We start from the raw sequence: 26,219 nt of genomic DNA, 5'->3' as shown, positions 1-26,219 counted from the left end.
GATCCACGTATTGGCTTAAACAAGCAAGGGACTTTAATTTAATCTCAAAAATAAATAAATAAACAAGCAATAAGAACCACGAGGGGTTAAAAACAAAGCAGGTAGACAACAACAATTAGGGTAGAGAGCAACACAGAAACAAAGAGGCAAACGAAGGGCAATAACAGCTATAAACACAGATGATGAGGGTGAAATGAGGAACAGGTGTGAGCCAATTACAATAAAACAAACAGGACAGACTAGGGGCAACAAGGAACAAATGTGGGTCAATTCACAAATCACTTCAGCGTCAGACACTAGGAAAGGGGTGACCAGCGACACCTTCTGACCAGGCAGGGAAACAACAGGGCAGGGTCCTGACAACAGGAAGTTCTGGATCCAACCTCCCACGTGGATATGGAACGATGACTGTACTAAATTTCAGCATTGTTTTGTGTTTATTTATATAAAATATAGGAGGAAGGTAGAACGGGCCCTGGAGGTTAGGGTTAGGATAGGGTTAGGGTTAGGATAGGGTTAGGGTTAGGATAGCAGAGGCAGGGAGCCTGGTTCAGCTCCTATGTCACTGGCGGTGAAGACGGTGTCCCCTCTAGGTGGGCGTCCTGCAGGCTGCCAGTTATCACACACAAGCAGCTTGCTCACTATTCACTCTCTCTCTGTCTTTTCCTGCTCATGAAGTACTAACTTGCTCTGACTGCCAGCCATGTCTTGTTTGGCACTGGGGATTGTGCGATCGCTGTCTGAGAGCATGATGCTGATCATTGTTCACTGGGACTTAGTAAACCCTTTAACCTACATGGGAGGCTTAATTATTTCCTCGAGAATATGATGCTGCAGTCATACTTTAAAATTAAACATTTAATTAATTACTTTTAACATATAAAATCTTTCCCCATCAACTGGGCAGACAGTGATTCTGTTACATACTGTACACATAACTTATGCAGCATAAAATATTTAACTTTGCTTGATGAATATTTCTAGAAATTTTCATTGTTATTTTCAGAACAATCCATTTGTTTCCTTTTTCTTCATTTGAGTTTTGCATGTCACTTTAACGAAAGGCTTTAACGTTTCAAAGTCAGTCACTGGTTCACTGTGTTTTCCAGGCTGACCATCAATGCTGAGTGCCAGCTGCAGCTCCACAACTTCCCCATGGACGAGCACTCCTGCCCTCTCATCTTCTCCAGCTGTGAGTCCTGGCGAGGGGCAGGGAAACAAACTCTCAGTTACCATTCAGCTTCATCTTGCCTGCATCGTTTCACTGGAGTACTGTTGGTTCTCATTCTCATAACCTGCCCAAAAGGAACTCTGCCAGATTACACTGACCATGGCTGTAGAGCTCAGTTGTTTACAGCAGATCGCCACTGGTTTGTGAGGTTTTTCCAGCTCAGCGGAACTGACAACGCTGACAGTTTCTCAGAGGAATATTCTTCCCACAATTATTGTCTAGACAGATCAACAACAGATTTTTGGCTGTGCAGTCTTCAGTTTGTCGGCTCTGACACACTTTATCCTTTCACACAAGACTAAGGTAATATGTTTTAAGTCGAGATTTATAAATCGAGCTAAAGGCTTTAACACCAACAGTTATTTAATTTATCTGCGGGCTTGCAAGGTCACTTGCATTCTGAGATCTTAGTGTATGATGTGAATTGTACACATTACTCAGTTTAGACCTTTGAGTGTCGTATATGTAAATCACAGAACTTTGAAGTCAATCTTACACCTAACAGGCTACCTGTGAATAAGCTTGCGTGGGTTATACGCTCATATATTCTGCACCAAGTATCAGTTCTACCCCCCCCTGCATTTTCAGCATGCTGTATGGTTTTCATAGTGTGATCCCCGGTAACAGAGCATTACAGTAGTCTGACCTAAGCATGTATTGGCTTCTCAGTTTCTTAAATAGTGAGACACTGTTTTTCTTATTGTATTACCTAGCAGGAGAATGTACAGTGTGTCACTTCTGTTACACGCTGATTATAACCTACAGAATCAAAGAGCAGTAAGAAATTTCAGTGAAGGCATCTCTCTCTATGTCGATACGTATATTAAAATCACCAGGCATTATAATTTTCTCTAAACTAATAAAGTCAGTGTGCACAATGCATATATTGTAAGAATATATGTATAGGTTGCTCAGATTTTAAGTAGCATTGTTTCACATATAATAAAGCCCGTTACAATTTTTGATTAAATTTTTATGGATGCATAAAGAAAGGTACCTCCACACCCAAAAGATTGAGGGTTTTGTAATAAATTGAAGCTCCAGCTAAACAATTGGTGTCTGTGGGTCTAAGCCACGCTTCTGTTAACATTCACAGGCCTGAACAAGTGTTGAGCACCATGTAGTTAACGTTCAATAATCAGCATTTAATGGTAGCTTCACTTTGTAACCAATTTAATTGCATCAGTGGAATTGAAATTAAATTATCAGCACATGAATTTCCTGTATGAATGTCTAGTAATGGTTGTTAAAATCTACTTTTATTTACTCAACTCTACTTTGGAATACTTGTGTGATTTAGGGGATGTTATGATGTAGAGAACCTCTGTGTCAGAAATGCGCTAAAGGTGGAAGATAAGCAGCCTTCGATTTATGATCACAAGGCCAAGGCATGAGTGGTTCCCATAATAATCGGGCAGGCAATTTTGGATGATTTCAGATAGCATAAATTATCCCGTGCAGCTAGGATGGAGACCGCTCCGACCATTGCCAAAAAAGGTCCCAATTATTAATAAATGCTATGCTTCCAGATGCATACCAAGTCTCCAAGTACCCAGCAGTTTAGAGAGAGTTGTGTAATATAGGTTCATCCCCTCTGTAAAGGATTAGTAAGGGACCAGAAATAATTGTATTATGACATTTTAATTTTACTTTTGTGCACATAGTAATTAAGTTCCTCTTTGATACCTCTGGTTTTTGGGACTTTATATCATTAGTACCAGCATGACCACAGGGTGGCAATTTGTAGTAACTTAAGCTTTGCAGTTGTTAGGAATTCTTGTGCTCCCATCGAGTCTCCAAACGTGAGCGCCTTATCTGCTTCAACAGACGCACTGCTGAGAGCAGATAACCTATTTCTGTGCTGAATTAGGGGCTGGTGTAGAGGAGGTCTAGTCTTTGAGCTCTTGGGTTCCTGTCTGACCGTGACCCATGAGTCACATGAGCTTGTTGCTGGTGTCGGCGCTGAACTGGAGACAGTTGGAGCAGGAGGGACTCCTGCCAAATTCTGAGTTGGCTGAGTTCTCTGATTGAGCCGTATCTATAAATCCCTCAATCTGTTTAATCTTGAACAAAATGCTAATGTGCCCCTCCAATGTGCGATTTCTGTCCTCCAACTGTACTATAACGCTACAACTTTGGCATGTAAAATTGGCATGCTATCAGACCACATATCTGGTATTGTAAAATGTTTCTCAAGTTGCACCACCTGTTTGCATTTGAGGATGGTACTACTCTATGCAGATTTTTTTGAAATACAGAAAACAGGAAATGTTGTATATTACCTGTACATATAATTGGTAATGAGCTACAGGCGAATGAATAAGTCACCTTTCCCAGAAATGACCACCTCCCCATGGTGTGATTTCTTCATGTTTTGTTTAAAACATACTCTCAATTATTTTGATATTCCTTACATTGACATGGTACATTAGTCTGATTGCAAATAAAATATCTGTAAGATGATAATTTATATCCAGGCACTATTTCTCTGAGAAAAGAATCCATGCATGTCAATTTATCTGTACCAGTAAGGCTAAAACGGATGTTTTCATAACATACCACTGGGTGCCTCTGACTGGATAATTACACTGGGAATGAGCCAATGCTGTAATACTTTATACTTGTAATAGGGATGTTGGAACTGAGGATTAGTCCAATTAGAAATCCAAATATTCTTGGGGAAAAACCTGTGTTGTGATCTGCTCCTTTAGCTATTCTCAGACAGAAGACTTTTCTAATCACTTTCTTTCAAGACTTGTGGTGACATTTACATTGAAAAGGCAGGGACTGTCATTATCTAGAACAGTTAAGAGTCATGCTGAAGGCTGAATTGTGAAATCACTCTCCAGACCACGGGATTTGAACTCATAACCTTCTGATCGCGGGTCCTGACTCGCATGGCCACACTCCCCCGGCAGTTAGGTACTGTAACAGCTGACAAGCAGGCACTGAACTGGCTGTCATCTGACGAGTTATAGAGCGTCTGTCCAGTTCACTGAACTGCTGGTAACAAAGACCACGAAGCTTTGAGCAAACAGGGTTTTTTATACTTGGACATTTATAACTATTAAAGGGCAAACTCTCCAGCTCAGAGATGTATCACAGACGGCAGATGGAAACCTGAAACAGGGAACATCATGTTTGTGTTGGTCTTGGATCTCCTTCTTATGCTCAGGTCTGAATTGCTTTCTGAAAAGATGCTTTCTGTGATCTCTCAAGGCAGTTGGCTACTTGGGAAAACAGTATCACCATAAAAGCCCTTTTTTATTAAATGTGTAATTGGAAAGAAATTGAATTTGTTTCTATCCTGCATAGTATCTGATATTATAAGGACTTTTGCACCTGAACAGGGTTGTTTTCAGAGAAAAAAAAAAGATTTGCAGATGTTCCAAGTTCATTAGTAATACATTAACCTTGAGATTTATTGCAGTAATAAAAAAAGGACTTGGAAATGTTTTAATTTACACCTTAGAGGGGAAATGGCAAAGGAGTTTGTCACATGTAGCCCTTAGTTATCAGGAGCACAAGGAACATTAGCAGGTTTGTTTTGACCTCAGCAGGTCTCATCCATTAAACAAAAGGTGTCCTGCTACTATGGTTTATGATTCTGGGGGAGGATGAGAAAATGTAATTTCCCTGATAGTGAATTATAGACAAGAGAGGTTGTAAGGGACACTATTCAACTTTCTCAGAATGATATGATATTTTTTTTATGTTAACCTGTATAATCCTAATTTGTAAAAGTGAAATTTGAATTAGTGAAACAGAAAATATGACAATTGAATAATATTGACAATTGAAATATTTGAGTGAACAGTCTGTTTTACATTATATAGGATTCTTATGTTAATTGTGAGGTGTATGCACAAATAACTCACTCTTAAAGAAGAGGAGATTTACTAACAAAAAAAACTTTTCAAGTTCATCATAAAACAGCCACCCTTCTGATTAATCTGATTTTCAGCAATTTTACTGAAAGCAAGAGCATAAATCAAGCTGGGAATTCCATTCATCCATCTTCCAAACCACTTAAGGTGGTCAGGAACACAGTGAGGGCTGCAGAAATAGGCACGAGGCTGGGGTACAGTTTGACAGCTAACAACTAAAAGGAAACAGCAGTTATTAAGAGTCAGATGAACATCAGTCGACATCTGCATGATCAGTCGATGTTATCCAGCTGCAAAAAGCCCTACTTTCTTTCAGTGGCATTTGCAAGACATTCGATTCCAGAGAAGATGGAATTCATGGAAAGAATCAAGTCCTTAGTACAGCTTTGGAGGGTGTTCTGTAGTCAGTAACTTCAGCTGTTACACACACAGTACTCCTGTGCTCTACTGTAAATGATGTCCACTGTGTCCATTGACTATAATTATCGTCTGGATCTGAATGCCTGTTTACCAAGGTTACCGTTCATGTTATAGTTAGTATAGAGGAAACGTGCTGACAGAAAATTGTTTTTCTACAACATCCGCCCACCACTGCCCGATTTCCACACCTTTAGGTCTCCTGGAAAATTAATGAAGGCAGTGGGGCATAGAGAGAAGCACATTGATTATGCGCCGATGCGTCCTTCGTGCTTTTCTGGAACGTTGCAGTGCTACATCACGGCCACTCCTGCTTTTTGAGTGAGGTGGTTCAGAATCTACATTCTAAACATTGTCATACTGTGTTAAAGACTGATGCCCTTCAGTAGCTAATGGAGTGCCAGACAAGTGATGGACTAGCGGTCGCTGCATGCCAGGGGGCACAGTCGTCTACTTATTTACTTTGCGCTACATGATACATATATATATTTATTCTGAATAGTGGTATTACCTGAATGCAGTATACAAGGAAACTTCACCCAACATTGAGGTATTTCAGCATAACACAGCAAATTAGTGAGACATGACAGCGAAGGGCAGGAATGAGCTGGACGGTATGAGACGCATTTCCACTACAAAGCAATTACTTCTGTGTCTAAAGCATTAGTGTTTGCATTAATTTATGCACACATTTGCAAATGTCACTGGAAAGGTACCTAATCCTGACCTGTTTACATAATCAAAATCTCATAATCAGCTTTTGCATTGTGGCCAGATATTTACATTTATTATTGCATCCTTAGAGCAGAGTCACAAAGTGACACCTGTAAGCAGAGAATTCAATCTGGTTGCCGTTCCTCAATTACGATCTCCATAGAAACCGGCGGCGTCGCTGCAAAATCCAATGCTGATTGAAACATTGTATAAATATGTGTGAGACGATGACTTCATTTATTATCAAGTCTGAAATGCTATTACTCAAATACCGAAAATGTCAAGGATCAAATTTATTAGCGTACTACTTCCATTTTACTTTAGCCTTTCACACATTGAACCTAATACTTTTTACTGTGTCCAGGGAAGACATGGGCAATAAGCTGTGAATGGGTCATGCATTTTAAAAGAAATGAAAAAATGATCAGTGATTCATTACTGTGGCATGCTGGGTAGCAGTTCAATACAAAAGACTTGACAAAAACAAATACAGTATATTAAACAGTGAAACAGTTAAGAAATGCCATCTGGATGTATATTTCATGAAGAGCTTAGAGGGCATCTTAATAGATCTGTCACTGATACTATGAGTTCCGTTATATCTCTCCTGAGCCTGAATCAGACTTTTGGGGAACAATTGTGATATGCTAGTAGCTATTTGCTTTTCTTTGTCACTTTTTTACAGTGTATTACTAAACTACTCTATCACTGTGTGATGAGTATGTATGAATGATTCCAAATTCAGTTGCAGTAACGAGGTCCCCTGGGTTATGGACGACCAGCTGTGTATATATTCTCCCTTTGGTCATACGGGTTTCTTCTGGGCATTTTGGTTTCCGCTCATAACTCAAATAATTTGTGAATATTTGTGTCAGTAAGTACTGTAACTTTCTGTGTGTGTGTGTCCTGTGATGAACTGGGATCCCATCCAGGGTGTCTCTCTTGGGCTCTGTGGTTCATGGCTAAGCTCCAGGCAAACTTAGGCCCTACACTGGATAATTGGTAAGGAAACTAGATAAAAAAAATATGTAGGAGGACATCTTTGAAGTTTAAATTGCCATTATATCCACCCACAACCCAATGCACACCAAGATACACATAAAAGGGTTATTAACATTGAGTGTTTGCTGTCTTGCGGTAGAAGCTGGTGTTAGTACACTGGTCACAGCAATCATGCCCCCAAAAAAGAGGTGATGTTCAGTTTTATTAATCCTGTCACATATTGTTATTTAGGAGAAACATGTGGAGAAAATGCAGAGGTATAAATAACACAGATAACGGGGAATTATTTTTCTTATGAAACAGTAGGCTCTCATAATCCGTGGATCTGCATCATCACCAAATAATATATAAAGAAACACTCTTGAGACTTATACTGCAATGCTTTTCATAATTCATAATGGTTTGGTTAGACAGTACAGTATTCGCCGGTGTTATTACTGTGATAAATCAACTGGCAGTCGTCTCCTTCTCAAGGTTGGTTTTTTTTTCTGCATACATATAATTTGCTTCTTTTTAGGTAACCAAGCAGGAATGTATTAAGCAGCAACTTAGAAAGTGAGTGTTTGAGACAGAGCAAAGAAGACATCGCTGGTATCGGACAAACAGCCTTTCAGCTGAAGTGCCCTTTCGGCCCATTTAGTAAATTATTTATTGACAGACAGAAGGGCCAGTATTCAGCTTAATTATATTTACAGCATGGGGATGCCCCAATAAAAGTGAAAGCTTTCTAAAAATAAAAGAGCCATTGTCATCACTTCTGCAATTCCTTTTGCCACAATCTAAATTTGCTGTCAAGTACGGAAGGGGTATGTGAAGGAAGAATGAACGGTGTGATAAAATGTCACAAAATAACATAGGATATACAGCCTGGTCAGCAGCTGGGCAGCTCTTAAGGGCTAATTATGAATGTGGACTTTCTGTTGAGTTCATCATAAAGGCTGACACATAGGGCCTACTTATATATTTACCTCCTAAATGTCGTTGTTTCATATGAACATGTGGTTTAATAAACAAATGAGTTATTTTTAGTAAAAATTGATTTTGTGCAGAATCTTTATATGATATGCTGAAAATTTTAAACCTGGAGGTAAAGAAAAGTCAATCAAAACCATTTAGTTTTGCATTGACATGCATGTTACTTAGCATTTTTTTTTTAATTGAAATGCATACTACCTGATAAAACTCTGTTATACCTACATTACTAGTACTTTGGAAAGTCAGATACTATGTTGCGGATCCAAGGTGATTATTTATGATGAAGATTTATGAAATCCTATTGTAAGAACATGGATTGAGATATTGCAATACTGAGACAAAAGTACCCCTGGAGGTCGACCACAGCATGAAGATGGATTAAACACAACACTTGCTTCCTTGATTTCCACCCCCTCAGTTTCAAATTAGCTTTTTATTATCTGTCTACAAGCAAAAGAAAAGTGATGCTGTTTAAGCCCTGGGGCCAAGAGGGGCAGGCCCTTTGTCAGCTGAATGTATGTTGCAGTCTAACATCACACACTGTTTGTGACTACAGATGGATACCCTCAAGATGAGATGGTGTACAAGTGGAGGAAGAATTCTGTAGAAGCTGCAGATCAAAAGTCATGGAGACTTTACCAGTTTGATTTTATGGGCTTACGAAATACCACAGACATAATGAAAACTTCTGCAGGTAAGGAAAGGGTAGTAGCATTATCATGATAATTTTTTTATGAAAACATGTGTAACACTTTGCTTGAGGGGGTACAAGTAACTTAGTCACTACTTAAGTACAAATCATGAACAAATATAGTAACTACATGAAATACATCATGATTGAGTAATGAACATGGGATCAGTATGTAACTAGCACTTAGTTTCTGGTTAATTAATACATTAAGTAAGTGTACTACTACGTTATTTGTGCCCCCTCAAGTAAAGTGTTACCAGAACATCGTGTCCCTGTTTGATGGTGATGTATTTATGCAATTTTATCTGTTGCAAGAAAGCTAAAATTGTCTGGCAGCATAAAATGCATGCACCCAATTTCCTAAGCAAAAGAACATTTACAACCACTTATCCAGAACAGGGTCGGTCCATCCATGTTCTAACCTTTAATCCTGATGGGGGTCACAGGGGGCCTGGTGTCTATCCCAAGCAGCATAGGGCACAAGGCTGGGCTACCCCATGGTCAGGATGCCAGGCCAACGCAGGGTTCTCACATTATCATACTTCGTGGGCACTTTAGAGACCCTAAAAATGGAGCCTAACTGCATGTCTTTGAGGAAAGTTGACTAGCTGAAGGAAAAAAACGCTATATGAGGAAACTCTCCACACATAGAGCAGAGGTAGGACTTGAACTTGAGTCAAATGAATGAGACTTGCATATTGAACAGTCACAGGTCGGGAGAATTTGATTACTTGGCTGAATGTAAAGGATGTGTCTCAGTTCTTGTACTCCTCCGTGTGAATAGTAGTGTCCATATAATTTATGACATCCCTCTTCACAGCGTGAGTCCTTCTGGTCTGACTTTTCCATCGGATATCAAGGGCATGTGGTTAGGGGAGCACACTGGAGTCTGAGCAGTGGTTATGTGTGTCCATAGGAAAGCAAGACTTTCTCACGTAGGTCCTGCTGTTAAATGGAAAACTGGAGATTGTACAGCTCTATGCTCCGACAGGGAGACAGCAGGATAAGGGCACTGGAGGATCTCCCTCTGACCAATCGGCGTACACTACCATTCAGGAATGCATGGTGCTGCCAAAAAAGCAAAGGAGGAAAACAAGTAATTAGATTTGCATAGGAGTTCCTGAATCTTCTGTTAATGAAAGATTGATGTGTCTACTCTTAATTTTAAACATTGTATAATGTTGATATTGAACAAGTCTGTTCTTTGTGAATAACACAATAATTACCAGACCATTACATGTGCTACCTGGATGTACATAATTGGTCAAAATATAGAAAATCAATTGAATGTAATAGCAGGGTAGAGATGTACTGGTGTGACTGGTATTTAAAGTTGCTCAGCTCTTTGTTCAGTTCAGTCTTCACCTACATTTACTTTTCATCTGAATTGACTTACTTTTGCCTTAAGCGCAAAGAGTCTCAGATCAGTCTAAAGCTCTAAAATGACTTTCCGTCCATGTGATGCATATAATGTCTGTTACCATCCTTGTGTCAGCATTGAAACTTATTGAGTGCAAGTGCATTCTTTTGATCTATATGTTCTTTCCTGGGGTGTAATATTATAAGATGTTGTATATACTTTATTCTGTGAATACTTAAAATGTATAGTTCACTGCATCTTAATAATCTTAAGTGATTTAAGTAAAAAAAAAAAAAGATTGACTGCTGATACAGGTTTTCTAAGACTCAAAAAAAACCTTGCGCACTTTGAATTGACATATCCAATAGGTTCTTTGAACAGTATGCATAAATAATGTTTTCTTAATTGTCTGTTTGTTTATTGTGAAGTACTTAAGTAGATACCTAAAGTTTCCTTTGCATTAATTTACTTATACCTGCATTAAACAGACACAGGTCGCCACTACAAACATATTGAAATGCGTGGTGGATGTTTTCTTTGTTATTGTATTGTGAAATACAGTACCTTATCGTGCATTAATGCACCATTTAAAGTAAGGTTGTCCCAGTTCACTCTGCCAGATCCTTATCTAAGTCGATTAACCATAATTTTGGCTACAAGTCAAATTAAGATCCACTTTAGCTTTAGTTTAATAAATAAGTTAGCTCAGATAATAAGTCATGCTAAATATCTGTATCACGAAGGCACAAAACTCGTAAGCTAAGATCCCAATAGCGGATGTTACACAAACCAAACCAATAATCAACCCAGAAGGAGGGTGAAGAGAATTGGTGAAAATCCAGAATCATAAAAAATATGAATAAAGCAAAGATTAATATGGAATCTAATCAGAAATGTAGACGACCACAATTTGGTTAAAGTTACAAGGGTGTAAGTAGGCAGGCTGGTATTATGGCACAAGTGAAAACAGGTAAATGGATGAGACTAATCAGTATGCAGTGAGATTGAAGTTTGGTAGGGTATTATTGTCTGCAGTGTGGAAATCTTTTAAAGTGCAAAATGAAAACAGCCCAATAGCCTCCAGTAGTATTTGCAATGCCATTGCAAGGTGGTATCAGCCCTGTGTTCACGCAGGTCAAGCAAGTGAATACACTGAAATATAAAACACTAGACGATACTTTCAAAAGACAAGAAAACTTTCTTGAGATTTCATTGGCAAGGAATTACAGAGAGGATGGCGGAATTAATTACATTAGATGACCGCACTCAGTGTTAGAGAATGCAGGCTTCTGCCGACTTATATGAACATTTTCACTTCAAGTATTTTTGTTTGTTTTTGTGAATGTTGAAGTTGCTGCTTGTATCACATCTAAGTGGAATTATAATTTATCTGATGCCCCTTGGGGAGTCTGCTCAGTGTTTCTATTTATGAGGTTTTTTTTTAAATAGTTTGTTTACTGTGGTATTTCGTAAAATATATCGTTAAAGGAAAAATGTGGTGCAGGGTATTTTCTTTATGCATAATTGCAATCTTCCAGCAAATCCTAAGTAATTTGGAGTGGTGCTGCTAATGTTAATGCATTTGAAGTCTGTACTGGTAGTTGTTTCACAAAAATGAAATATATCGTATATTGAATGGAAGCAAAAAATCAAGACAACACTCACTAATTGCGAACTTTCAAAGCGTTTGCAGTAAAACAAACGGTGTCATAAGGAGAAAGGTCGTGTTACCGTAATGCAACAGAGAGCAAGTGATTTATTTAGCTCATAAAAAGTATATTGAAATGAAAATCTATGGAAAAATTCAGCAAATTGTGTGAAATATATATAATACCTTAACACAGCATATAATAAAAAATGTTTTGTTCACTTAATAAGGATTTTTGCTGTATTCCCAGTTTCACCCTGTTATCTGCTAACAACTACTCCAGTCAGTCTCACCCATAGGGACTATAGCCCAGCCTGATACACCATTATAAAAGGCAAGTTACTGTAAACACACAGTAAACTTAATCTAAAAGCTGTATCAAACACATAACTAACTGGCAATTATTTTCTGTAGTAAGTTTACTGGCAAAATGCAACACTTAATATATATATAAATAAATATATATATATATTCCCTGTCTCCAGGTGACTACGTGGTGATGACGGTGTACTTTGATTTAAGCAGAAGAATGGGCTACTTCACCATCCAGACCTACATCCCATGCATTCTTACTGTGGTCCTCTCATGGGTCTCCTTCTGGATTAAAAAAGACGCTACACCAGCCAGAACAGCACTGGGTGGGTCTCAAAATAAATGCATCATGGAAAGTTCTTGTGGACACATTCTTGCTTGTACTGATTTGATTAATGAACTGGAGATGAGATAAAACTGAACTTCTTTATCAAGGCGCCAGTGTTTGTGAAGACCAAGCAAACAGCTCATTCAGATTGTCTGATGTGATAAAATGCTTCAGTAGTGTGGCAGTGAGGTCAAACTCTGCTGGAAGATAACAGAAAAGTGAAAAAGTAGCTTCGGGAAAGTCAACGGATTTTTTTTTTCTCTTCAGGGAATGTCATATCAAAGAGACACTTAAATACTTCACATACACCATGCAAAATATAAAAACTAAAACATGATCTGAAGATTTTAGAGATGCACCAAATGGAATGTGCTCATTCTGACGTTACATGTAATTGTTTTAATTCTTCTTTATATATGACACTGTGTTGTATTAATTCTGTTACCCAGTTAAAAAATCAAAGCAAGCCTGTAAAATTAGCTTTTCTTTATTAGTTGTTTAAATAGTGTGAGATGAGATGAGAAGCATTCCTCTCCATGACAGGGTGAGGAGGTCAGAGATCTGAAAGTAGCTCAGAATAAAGTTGCTCCTTCAGTCTGAGAGGACATGTTTAGAGAAATTTACATGGACACTACCTAGATAGCTGCTAAGGGAGCTGGTCCTGGCAAGTCCCACTGGGCAGAGGGTTAGGGAGACACAGGAAACGCTGGAGACATTGTGTGTCCAAATGGTATGTTAATAGCTCCTTAGCAACAACTCTAAGTTTAGAAAAAAAATGGATCTTAGCGATGGACACAATCAATATTAAAGGTGTTGTGTAGGAAAATAAGTATTGATTTAAAATCAGAGGGAGATTAAAAATATGATATATGTCCAATATTCTTTATGTTGTTAGCAACATTATAATGGAGCTATCAAAATAATAATCAGCGATGCACCTTGCATTTTGTGACAGCAATGAAAACATTGAATGAAAATATATGACTATAAAATGTGAAGAATTCCCCTGTTAGAGCTTAATTGAAATAACGCTCATGACAGAATTGTATGCCTGCATGTCTTCTGTGCACTTTCTTTCAGGCATAACAACAGTGTTGACCATGACCACACTAAGCACGGTGGCTCGGACGTCTTTGCCCCGCGTCTCCTACGTGACTGCTATGGACCTCTTCGTCAGTGTCTGCTTCTTGTTCGTCTTTGCAGCTCTGATGGAGTATGCCGCCTTGAATTATTACTCCTATAGCACACGTAAACCAAGCTGCAGTAAGGCCAAAAGATCGGTAAGATCGCATTCACGGCCTCCCTTATGGTACATACAGCCACGGAAAAAATTAAGAGACCGCAGCACAATTTTTTGTTTCACTCATTTCTCAATTTATGGGTGTGCGTCCGTGAACTTTTTTTTTATTTTTTTTACAAACTTCAGCCTGGTTCTTCCCTGTTTCTCATTAATGAAGGGCTTCTTCCTTGCTTTATGGGACTTCAATCCTGCTTCTGGGAGCCTGATACAAACTATCCTAGCAGTGCACTTCACACCTGCACTTAATGTTTCCTGTTCTGTTTGAAGGTCACTTGATGTCATTCTACAATTCATAAGAAACTGTTGGATAAGTTAACGGTCATCTCTGGCATTAGAATGTCGCTTCCACCCTCTACCTGGCTGGTTTCTGGTCATTCCCAGTGTCTCCTAATTCACTTTGATCATCTGTACTACTGCTCAGCGTAGCCACTGCTAGCGGAACCAGGATTAAACCAGGATTAAACCAGGATTAAACCAGGATTTAGAAATGCAAATTAGTTTAAAAATATAGAGTGGTCTCTTAATGTTTTCCAATGTTAATGAAATCATTGTTCTTTGTTCTACAGCTGACACCTTTAAGTTTCTAAATTTAGATTATAAACAATTACCTATTAGCAAAATCTAACGAGACTATTTACACAAAGAGGTTTAAATAAAGTGTTTAAATGAAGAGTATTTTTAAATACTGAACATGAGCGTATTTTTTACATAAAACAAGCTCTGCATGTTGCACAAATTCTGTTCATACTGTACATTTCTGGTCTCGTACTTTGTCTATTGTGTATTTCTGTATATAAATGTGTCTTTCTAAATTTATTGTCCTGTCTAGGCATATTGCATATGCTGTGCTGCTAGCTGGTGTGTTTCTAAATGACATGTAGGTGCCCTATGCGCATTGACAAGATTCTGATAAATGTAATCAGCATTGAACTGGAGTTTCCTATAGGAAAAGTAGATCTCTAAGATACCTTAGTATAAATCCATATAAGGTATGGTAGTAGCATATAATTGACAACCACAACATGTAAGGAGGTGAACATATGGCTATTTTGTATTTTAGTTCATAAGAACTCTTACAGGTTTGCCCTGAAATTGGGTACTTGAAGCAGTCTACATAAGGGTCATACATAATGTCATGCACATTAATGACACATTATTGACGGTTTTTGGAACTGAATGACACATTATGACAATTCATAAGCATCAATAATGTGTCATTAATGTGCATGACATGTGTCATGTCATTCTTATGACGGTTACATGTCACCCTTATGTATACTGCTTCAAGTAAACTGTTGACTGAAATTGTTAGGGAAGCATTTGTTCGGCCAGTTATCTGTGCTTTACAGGAGTACACTCCCAAGAAATGGATAGACCGCATTGCTGCATCAATCATTGCATTTCTGCACCTCTAAATGAAAGCATGGAAAGACATTTTTATAACTTTGGCTATATAGATGAAATAAAGATTCTTCTATACAGTGCATTTATCTTGTATAAAGTACTTCCTACTTTCTGCAATATATTTATGAAGCAAATTGGAAACTGTGCTAGAGAAAAGACCTAAGTCACAAACACAAGTCCACTGAGACCAACAAGATTTTTTCAGTCTGCCCCGCAGAACATGGTCACGATATGATATCACTTGAATCCAGAAGTACTAGAACTGATATATTACCACAATCCCAAGGAGGGTAGCCAGTCATTCATTATTCTGACCAGTGATGTTTTATGGCCAGGACACAGACTGAAAAACTGCATAGTAACTGTTGCAGGAAGCTGCAGACAGAACGCCTCTTAAATTTAGAAAAATAACTGCTGTCAGGAATAGGCTTGTAATCATATGCCTTTAGCATATGTTTCTGGAGGATAAATTATACATTTATAATAACTAATAATTTATTTGAAGAACACAAAAATAAAGTTGGGTTTGAGATCAGTGGAAATTCTGTCCTTCTCTGATGAGACACCAGGAGCATATTGTGCATTTAACACACGGCATTGTGAGGCAAACATGAATTAATCTGACCACGTGTCCCCCAGGCTTTGATGTGGAAAGACTCACATTTGGGGACGTTTTCGACAGATATTGTCTTATAGCTTTGAGTAACAGCATCAGCAAGTACATATGCATATATGAGGACAACTTACTGTACAAGGAGCAAGTTGAGGGAGGCGTAAAGACAATTTCTCCATGGGGACTAATACAGGGAGATTATTATTATTATTTTTATTATTATTATAGAACCTATATACTGATGTTCTGATGAACCCATCGTATACTGAAAATATCGTAAGTCAAATATGAATTCATAGGTATAACGGGCTTGGGAAAATTTGTTAAACAAAAAAATGCAATTGTTAAACACCACATGAGGTCACAATGACTTCAGAGGCTGGAAACATGGCTGGGTGGTTGCTGCTGTCACCCAGGAACAGTATAAAGCATTGTACTGAGCATTGCTAGCCCAGGAACAGTATAAAGCATTGTACTGAGCATCGCTAGCCCAGGAACAGTATAAAGCATTGTACTGAGTATCGCTAGCCCAGGAACAGTATAAAGCATTGTACTGAGTATCGCTAGCCCAGGAACAGTATAAAGCATTGTACTGAGCATCGCTAGCCCAGGAACAGTATAAAGCATTGTACTGAGTATCGCTAGCCCAGGAACAGTATAAAGCATTGTACTGAGTATCGCTAGCCCAGGAACAGTATAAAGCATTGTACTGAGCATCGCTAGCCCAGGAACAGTATAAAGCATTGTACTGAGTATCGCTAGCCCAGGAACAGTATAAAGCATTGTACTGAGTATCGCTAGCCCAGGAACAGTATAAAGCATTGTACTGAGTATCGCTAGCCCAGGAACAGTATAAAGCATTGTACTGAGCATCGCTAGCCCAGGAACAGTATAAAGCATTGTACTGAGCATCGCTAGCCCAGGAACAGTATAAAGCATTGTACTGAGTATCGCTAGCCCAGGAACAGTATAAAGCATTGTACTGAGTATCGCTAGCCCAGGAACAGTATAAAGCATTGTACCGAGTATCGCTTGCACAGGAACAGTATAAAGCATTGTACTAAGCATCACTAGCCCAGTAACAGAGCGAGTTTCATAGTCTGATGACTACTGACTGCGTATCGCTATCGCATCATCGTAAAATTGAAATATGAGGTGGAGTGCAGCCGTTTGCCAGAAGTGAGACTGAAATATAGCGTGGCTGGGTTGGAAGGGATCAGCCATGATCTTCTTATGGCCCAAGACTCGCACAGCATCTGCAGGGTAGGCAGGCTGCAGCTGATGTTCTTCTCAGCAGGTCAGACTAGACTTCACTTAGTGTACAGATTACATTCTTGACAGCTCAGCTATGCAAAAATGCTCAGCTGTGCCTGTTCATAACAGCCTACTAACTGAGCATTCTTTCTTCTGTTCTACCTTGCAGAACTATTCAGTGCTTGACATGGGACCTCCCCCAACTCTCATCACCCTAAACAATTCCTTGTACTGGCAGGAGTTTGAGGAAGCCTGTGTCTATGACTGCTTGGATGGAAAAGACTGTCAGAGCTTCTTCTGCTGCTTTGAGGAGTGTAAAGAAGGATCATGGAGGAAAGGACGGCTTCATATAGATATCCTAGAACTAGATGCCTACTCCCGTATCTTCTTTCCTACATCATTTCTGTTGTTCAACGTCGTCTACTGGGTTGGCTACCTCTATCTTTAGCTGTCTCCTGTTATGAAGAGGAGTTGGATGCGCCCAGTTTTACAGAGGAATGACAGAAAGACAGAAAAAAAAAATCTTGTGCCCAAGCAACAAAAACAGCTCACTGCGTTCACCACAAGAATGCCAATAACGATAGCTATAAAAAGGTTTGATATGAAAAAGGCAACCTAATTCTCGAATTTCTTCAAAAGTTATAGAGAAACTTGGGAATTGCTAACTTGGTCAGGATGGTAATCAGTGGGCTGTTTTATTCTGATGTTTCCCAACTGGAGTTTCTTCCTTGGACTTCAGGTACCAGAAATAAAAACACACGCAAACATCCGAAGTTCCTGGTTCCTATTGATGATTACGAGAATATGTAATAATAACGTTAGAACATAATAACTTTTTTTTTTTTTTAAATGAACTTTACAAGTGCATTCTGTATGTTCCCAACGGAAAATGAAAACCACACAAAACCCCTGTAGTCATCTCTGACTGGTCTGTTTCCAGCTCCAAGGTAGACCACATCGTCCACAGTGCCTTCGTCTGGAGTGGCAGTCATCTGCTCACGCAGAGGCACCAAATCAAAGGCAAGGGTGGGACACTCTTCGGTAGCCCATGCAACTTCACTCTAGATGATTTTATTCCGATGTCTTTGATGACCTGCTGTTTATTGCCACACTCAGCACATGGTATATATTGTGGAGTAGCATGACACCATTAATAGTGCCAAAAGGAGAATTATCTGTTTTTCCGTTTTCACCAAAGCAAACAGAAAATAGCACGACTACTGACCCTGGCACAAAGCTACAATTAACGATAATTGATATCGATATAAATTCATATATACACATTTTATTTACAGAATTATTTTAATTCCATTACATTAAGTAAACACGAAATGTGCAGACATACACATAATAACATCGTATCTTACTAGGAGATCCATCAGAATGAGGCTCCAGAATCTAATCATTTGTCAAGTAAATTATAGAAATTTGAGATATTGTCAGGGCTGGACCAGTCATCTGGCATACCAGGATTTATTTATTGTGGGACCCCCCCCCCTCCCCCCCGTCCACCCCAGCAAAATTACTGTGGGCTGAAGGGAACCCCAAACTCATTAACGAATTTCCAGTCCAGCCCATATGCTGGTCACAGTTTATTTAGTGTGTGTATCAGCCTAGTTCATCTTAAACATGGGTGGTGCTTGTTTGTGCATTTTTATATTTTCAAAATAATTTGTCCTTCTTTCTCTATTTGTCTGTCAGTTTCATCAGGAATTGCATGACTTTGTGCCTGTTCATATGGTGTCCAGCAAGTTTCATTGACTGTGGAGAATTTTGATCCAGTTCAGCACATTCTGATTCAGTACAATTCAGTTATAATATATTTCATTACAATTAAATTTGCTCACTTATAATTCATTAGTTGAATTCAGCATCCTTGAATTTACTTTATTTAAATTCACTAAAGCCCACTTTACATTTTTGGTGTACTGTACAATCCAATTCATTCCATTCCCTTTTTACCTTGTCTATGTGCCCAGAGTAATTTAGAGTTAGTTTTTATCTGTATTAAATTCAGATTTGAGTGGCAGATTTTTTCATGTTTTGGTGTATGTATAATTCTGAGGTCATTGCTAAGCAGTCATGTTAGACTGTTTCTTTTTTGGTTTTTTTTGAGTGGTACATTCTATTCCCACATAACCTGTCCTGTTTCTTTATTCTCCTATTCTTATACTTTTGATTACATTGGTATAGGAAGTGCCCAGAGATATATAATGTCTGTATCACCTGCTCAGTCTTTTAATAAGGCATCCTGCCTACCCCAAGCACACCCTCCACCTCAGTAAACAAACAAACTGAGCTTATAATCACCTGATATAAAACATTGATTTGTGGTTACTGTTGACACACAGTCAGTGTATGTTTTCTATATCAAACAAAATTAACAGAGTATAAAAAAATCTGGTCCAGAACTGATAATAAAAATGATAATATTTCAAAAATGATTTTAAATAAGTTCAAAGAATTATTACTCGCTCTATCAAATAATTTTACTCTGAAAGAACACTCCAAATACTGAGACTGCATGTGATGTTACGAAAAGTCTAAGTCATCAAGAGTCATTCAGAACAAAAGGCTACCTGGAGTTAGTTTAATGGAATACAGATTGACTATTTAAATACCAGGCACTACATTTCAGTGTTTTGAATCCTTATGAAGTCTGCAGAAGCATATTCAATATAAAAATATTAAATAAAGCACATATTATCTATTGATATTCAAAAGGAAGTGTTTTAAAACACAAGCAATGAAGCCAAAGAAATAATGAAGGTCACACTGACATATAAAGTAGTAACCAATTCAAAAACAAACAGACATTAAGACAATAAAACATTTTTACTGTTTTAAATAGCCTGTGTTTGTCATTATTCAGATTGACTTTGTGTTAACAATTCTGTGACTAAGCTGTAATTTTAGAAGTTTTCATAAACATGAGAGTGATTAGAGGTGTCGTTTGAATAGTTTTGTGTTGGTGGCCTGTTTTTCTCGACTGTATGAGTTTAAAATTTCAAATTTGCTGTTTGTATTCTGGCTGTTAGTTGTTAAATTAAGTGTATTTTACCCTGAAAAACAATACTGAATTTAGACAGTTACAAGTCAAACTATAAAAGCACATTCATATGGGGGACATCACACACTCATCGAGCATTACTGTTTGTTTACTGCCCCCTATGTACTCCCAGATGCCTCAACCTTCAAAAGGAAATAAATTACTTTTATTACATTACATGCATTTCTTACAACTTGGATGCAATTACAATTCAGTGGATATTTCCCAGACCACCCCTGCCTTAAAGAAACATTGTTAAGCATACAACAACAAACTATGAACTCATCAATTGTGTGTCACTGATATTTGGAAGATTCTGCCTTTGACATGCATTTGCATGTTTTGACATTGTAAGCATAAGAATCTGAAGGAATGAAGAATTTATCTGAGAGATATTGTGTTGTTCTCTGAGTATAATTACATCACTTATGGTTCTGCGTTGCATACAAGAAATATTTATGTATTGAGACTTGTACCGTCCACCATCATTTTCCATGCAATTTGCATATGTTATTTTTATATTGAAAATGTACTTTATAAGGTTAATAACAAAAAAAAACTTTGTTAAAAGTTGTTCTTTCTGTATTAGTCAAATGTATTTACAAGGAACAAACACTATTTTATACATAGATACTGTGATGTCAGTTTGGTTATAATTACAAAATAAATGTTTTTACATAAGCCTTTAGATTTGCTGAATCATGAAAATGTTGGTGAATTCAATATTGATTTCAAGATATTTTTCCCTACGTTTTAATATATTATGTGTTCTACATTTCGCCTAATTCTGCTCTAGCCATGTGTATAACAATTCAGCAAAATTACGAACTATCTGAAAGTCTCTCCTCTCAGCTAGTAAAGTAATCCACGCCACTATGAAGACAGTAGAAAACTTATCAGAAAAGTGATAGTGGCATTATATATAAAAGTAGCCATGTTGACAAATCACTGTAAATATATTTTCCCACTTTTGCAATATGAGATTCAATACAGACCAACATCTGCTCTGTTTTCCAACTGAGTGAAACTGAGTGAAACTTTTGTGTTATATTGATTGGTGGGGAAAAAATATGAAATTAAACACATCAACAGCAGAACTTTTTTAATCAGAGAATTCCGAGGCTCCAGTTGAGTGGAATATTCAAATTATTTTTTTGTACTGAAAGGAACAATTTATTATCAAAGAATTAAAAATGGCCCCAAGGCCTCTTTAAATCAGGAGAACAAGGTACATGCAAATGTATTAAAATTAAATTAGACAACAACCCAACCTGCTCAACAGCAGGTGCACAATGGAAGCCCCCATGCTTCTCTCCAGCTTCCACCTAGTTGGCCACATTTTTCCTTAGAAGACCAATTACTCAAATCAGGACCAGCTGGTCTTGATTACTCAAAATATATCAGTTGGCAAGGAGATAGTTATCAGAGGCCATAACAATGTTAAATCACCAGCGTCCATGTGGTCCCAAGCTGTTACTCCGCCTACTTCCAGCTCCAAATAATATTTCCCTGCCTAAGTTTTTAGTGTGTCTAAGGTGAAGCACTGCATATGGAATTGTAGTGCCCAGGATATATTTGTAAGGATCCTTAAAATTGAATCACGTTAAATATAAATAAAATGTCACAAAGTCGTTTTTTTTTATTAATTGACATTGTGACTATAGAGTGAAACATGTCTATAAAAGTGAGACATTACAGAGCCTAAAAAACGGAGCAGTTATCATTTGAGATGTGATTTAGTTGGGATCTCGTCTGGCCATGTTTATGAGGTAGCCGTGTCTATCTCCTTCTCCACATAATGAACGCTGATTATTTATTCATCTGACATATAAGCCCTGAAAAAGAAATTCCTTCCACACACCAAAATTTCAAACAAGAAATACTCCAGCTGTGAGCATTAATATATGGTGCTCTGTTCACATTCAGTTGTAATGTACATTTTTCAGTGCTATTAAAGAATTCCTGTGCTTCTGAATGATAATCCCACTATAGCCTAAATCAGCTCCGGTCCTAGAGGACCCACAGGCGGTCCAAGTCTTTGCCCTCTCCCAGCTCCCGATAAGGAGCAAAAATGTGGACTCTGGGGCAGGGAGCTGGGAGGGAACAAAAATGGAGACCGTCTGTGAGTTCCCGAGGATCAGTTTGGGAGACACTGATCTAAAGAATAAAAGCTTTGGAAAATAATATGAATTTTGTTTTCCTTCCAGCGAAAAACAAATCAAAGAGACGAGCCAAGAAAATCAACACTCCTTGTCGTAATTCTACATTTCTGGATGTTTTACATGGAAATATCATTAATAGAATGTAAATAATATAATCCATCCAATAATATTATGAAATATCAGATGCACTGAAAAAACTGGTTTATGTGTCACCTGTCACGCCCCGCTCCGTCTGCTCCTGATGTGTGCCACGCCCACCTCGTTACCTCGTGTTCATCCCTGATTGTTCTCACCTGTTGCCTGTTCCGTTTGCCTAGTCTTTTGTATTTAGTCCGAGTCTCAGTCAGTCTTCTTCAGATCCGTTATTGTATTGTCATGTTCGATGTTTGTGCCAGTCTGCCCCGGAATAAACTCCCTTTGTACGGCTCCACTCGCCTGCTTCCCGGATCGCTTGCCCCGCAAATCGTGACATAACCCAGACTTACCATACTGGTCGGGTCCATGCAGCATGCCCAATGACTCCATTATTAAAACTACATCTAATATTTTTCATAGTAATTGAATTCAGGGCCGTATACAGTATATTGGTAACCTGAAGTATGTGCATGGCAGATTGCTTTGGAAACAATGCGCAAGATCTATGGAAGTTCAGCTGTGTAACATCACAAAACACTTTAACACTTTTAACATCACAAAACACTTTCACATTTTTTAGGACTGGGGTTCAAATTAGTTTCCATAGATTTAAAGAAGACTATGGAGAAGTAACAGTTGTTACAAATATCTACTACTGAATAATAAATGTATGAATGAAAGTAAAAATAATATTTCTCATATTTCCTGTATCTTCTTCCAGCTCCAGTCTTCTGTATCATGTTAATAAAGGAAGTGATATAACAGATATATTGTCATATGTTAGATATGACTGAGTCAGCCCTCAGCAAGATTAAGCAGAGATACATGTACAGTATACTTACACACCGCATAGGTAATTGACTTACAGATATTTTAAAGCAGGGCTATTCAATTCAGGCCCTCGATTCCAAATCCAGGCCTTGTTTTCAGTTCTCCCAGGTAGTTAGTTTAATAATCACTGAATCTGATTGGTCAGAGGCTTCACACATGGCTCACAGGTGAAGGAAGGCTGGGAAATCAGCAGGGCTTGGCCCTTGAGGACCGTGAGTTGAATAGCCCTGTTTTACAGTAACTATTAACTATAATAATGCAATACATCATTTTCATATGCTTCAATTAACCAAAGCAACCCTAGTATGGATGAGTATGGCCAGCGAGATAAAGTCTGTCAAGGGAAAGAGGGTTAAAATAAACATACTATAATAAATAAACAATGAATCATATTTAGATTACTTGTGAAAAATATGTAATAGAACATCAATTTGAATGATAGAAACAATATAATAATAATAATAATAATATCCATTGCATTAAACTAGTATCACGGATATTTTTTGTATCTGCTATTCTCTGTGACACGATCGGTTATAAAATGATATTCTTCAGCCTAAACGATATATATTTGCTTGCCGATTGCTAAATGAAATCTAACCCTAACCCTAATGTTCCGTTTAGATTTCTCTGGTAAACAGCTCTTTCACACTAAGAAATGCACTTCTTTCAAACAGCTTCCTCCTCTTTGTTCTACAGATAAATGTACAATGCATTTCCACCAGTGGCCTTCTCTCCATTATATGACCTTGTCTTCACCTTTTTCTATGAGGACCCCATCTTGCTGAAGCAGCTGCACACTTTCTCTGATTGGTTAAACGATAGAACCTGGGAAGTGTTGTGTGATTTTGCAGATGTATGGTTGCGCTGTGCTGCCTTCAATCTTGTGGGTTATCGCACGGTCTGCATGTCAGCTCTATCATCAGCCTTCTGCAAACTATAGTCTCCAGCACTCCATCACCTAGCAGCTCTGCCAGGATCTACTATATCCATGATCTGCTCCAAGTACCGGCCATGTGGAGAGGAGACGGAAATTCGAGTGCATTACGGATGCTCAAATGCGTTTAACAAAAGCTTAGACAAAAATAAATCAGTGGCATGTTCATGTTGTTCCTAATGCGTATTTAGATTTCTCTGGTAAACAGCTCTTTCACACTAAGAAATGCACTTCTTTCAAACAGTTTCCTCCTCTTTAAGCTGCAGGTAAAGGTGACTGATGGGCCTCCATCAGTCCTTCATTACATTACCTCATCTTCTGCTCCAGCAGCCTGGATTACGGTAGATAGGTCTTCAATTCAAATAGTGAGACCGAAGAGGCTCCCATCATATGTGTTAGCAGACACTTCTATAGACCCTGTGTCCTGTGACGCAGACTGAAGGATTTACCACCAACACTTTTTATTTATGTGTGGAATTGCACGAAGGCCCACATTCCGCATTTGGAATAATCATTTCGGTTACATTAGCGGGGAGCTGACCTGTTACTGCCATGTACGAAAGCAGAAGAATTCTAATGTCTATTTTGTGCTTAACTGGAAGCCAGTGGAAACACAAGGTGTATGCATTGCTGCAAGCAGTGGTTCTGGAAGGAGTTTGACTTTGGGGGACACCAGCCCAGCGGTCAAATTCAGTCACTAATTCTAACAAACACAACCCAATTTCCAAAACGTTTACTTACCCATGCTATTATTAGTGTGATGAAGTATGTTATGTATATTCCCATTAATTATTCATTAGTTAATTAATTAAGGTCAATGGTATTATTGAGGCAGGAGTGATATTATTAAATAAATTGTTTTTTTCCTGTTTATATCGATATATAGGGATTGACACAACTGCTGTGCAAGTACAGGTACGCATTCAACTTTAAAAGCGGTACAATGCAGCAATCGATTGTTGTAACAGCGTGAAAGCGTATGCATTTTATGTGCATTTGCGCCGATATGACAAGAAAATATCATGCATTTTAACCTCTATACTGCAAATGAAGTACGAATTAGTATATAAAGGTTAAAAGGCACAATAATTTCTTGTCATATTAAACTTGTTTAATTAATAAAGAACATGAATGCGTAACGTTGTACAGCTATTTTATACGCATGGTTGATTAATCGTAACTAAGTTTTGGTGGAAAATTGAATGTGTTTCATGCCATTCGTAACCTTCCATGTGTCATGCAGGGAGCGGGAGAGATGTGGACCCATTCTGCTTTTGTGGTGTAGAAGACAAAGGTGCAGAGCTGACCGACTGCTCCATGCCTGGTTCCTGTCTCCGCCGTTTCACATCTGCAACATAGACAGGAAGTGAACCGTGTAGGGCTGCATAATCTGATGCCAAACTTCAGCCTTTTAACTGAATAGTGGATAGTGTGATAAGCAGCCCTGCTTTCAAGGAGCATAAGCATTTTTACATTCCCTGCCTCTGAGAATAATAGCATAATTTAATCACCAGACTGAAGTTTCAAGTATAAGTATCCAAGTACTAATCAAACGTCAAACAAAACCACATTTCACACAAAAAGGGATATGCACACATAAATCTTGGTTACAATTTGAATTTCAAGGAATAAGTAGACACATTTATAATAGGCAATCTTGTCAAAATATTTGCTTTTGGTAGAGCAGATTCAGGGAAACCACTGAACGTCAACTTCATGTTGTTTAGCTGAGTTTGTAAAATTGGGTGTATTGCTAAATGTCAAGTTGTCAGGATAGTATATGTATTTAGTACATTTTTGTCAAGGTATTTAAGACAATGAAGGTGTGACAGTGTTGATCTACCTACCCTTTATGAGTTTTTAGAGGTTAAAAATGAGTATTTTTTAAAATTCAGTTTACTTTTGGAGAGTTCATTCAAAGATGCAAAAGTAACTTTGAAACAATGATTAGAAATGTATGGATGTATGT

At 38.1% G+C, this 26,219-nt stretch overlaps 1 protein-coding gene across 5 annotated transcripts in view; it reads left to right on the top strand.

The window, feature by feature from the left end:
- Positions 1-20,866, top strand: part of LOC140577527 (gamma-aminobutyric acid receptor subunit gamma-3) — a 50,558-nt gene extending 29,692 nt beyond the window's left edge. For 4 of the 5 annotated variants that reach the window (XM_072708494.1, XM_072708493.1, XM_072708495.1 and 1 more), the window contains 5 exons: positions 1,110-1,192; positions 8,783-8,920; positions 12,411-12,563; positions 13,646-13,845; positions 17,306-20,866. In XM_072708494.1, coding sequence (XP_072564595.1) covers positions 1,110-1,192; positions 8,783-8,920; positions 12,411-12,563; positions 13,646-13,845; positions 17,306-17,584 — 853 coding nt within the window. In that variant the 3' untranslated portion in view covers positions 17,585-20,866. Of the gene's footprint in view, positions 1-1,109; positions 1,193-8,782; positions 8,921-9,833; positions 9,918-12,410; positions 12,564-13,645; positions 13,846-17,305 lie in introns of those variants that run through there. The other variant, XM_072708497.1, reaches the window with a different exon arrangement.
- Positions 20,867-26,219: the final 5,353 nt, after the last annotated feature.

The sequence above is a fragment of the Paramormyrops kingsleyae genome, unplaced genomic scaffold (assembly GCF_048594095.1).
Source record: "Paramormyrops kingsleyae isolate MSU_618 unplaced genomic scaffold, PKINGS_0.4 ups105, whole genome shotgun sequence".
NCBI lineage: Eukaryota > Metazoa > Chordata > Actinopteri > Osteoglossiformes > Mormyridae > Paramormyrops > Paramormyrops kingsleyae.
The sequence above is the reverse complement of the archived record's forward strand: the minus strand, read 5'-3'. Positions and strand labels throughout refer to the sequence as shown.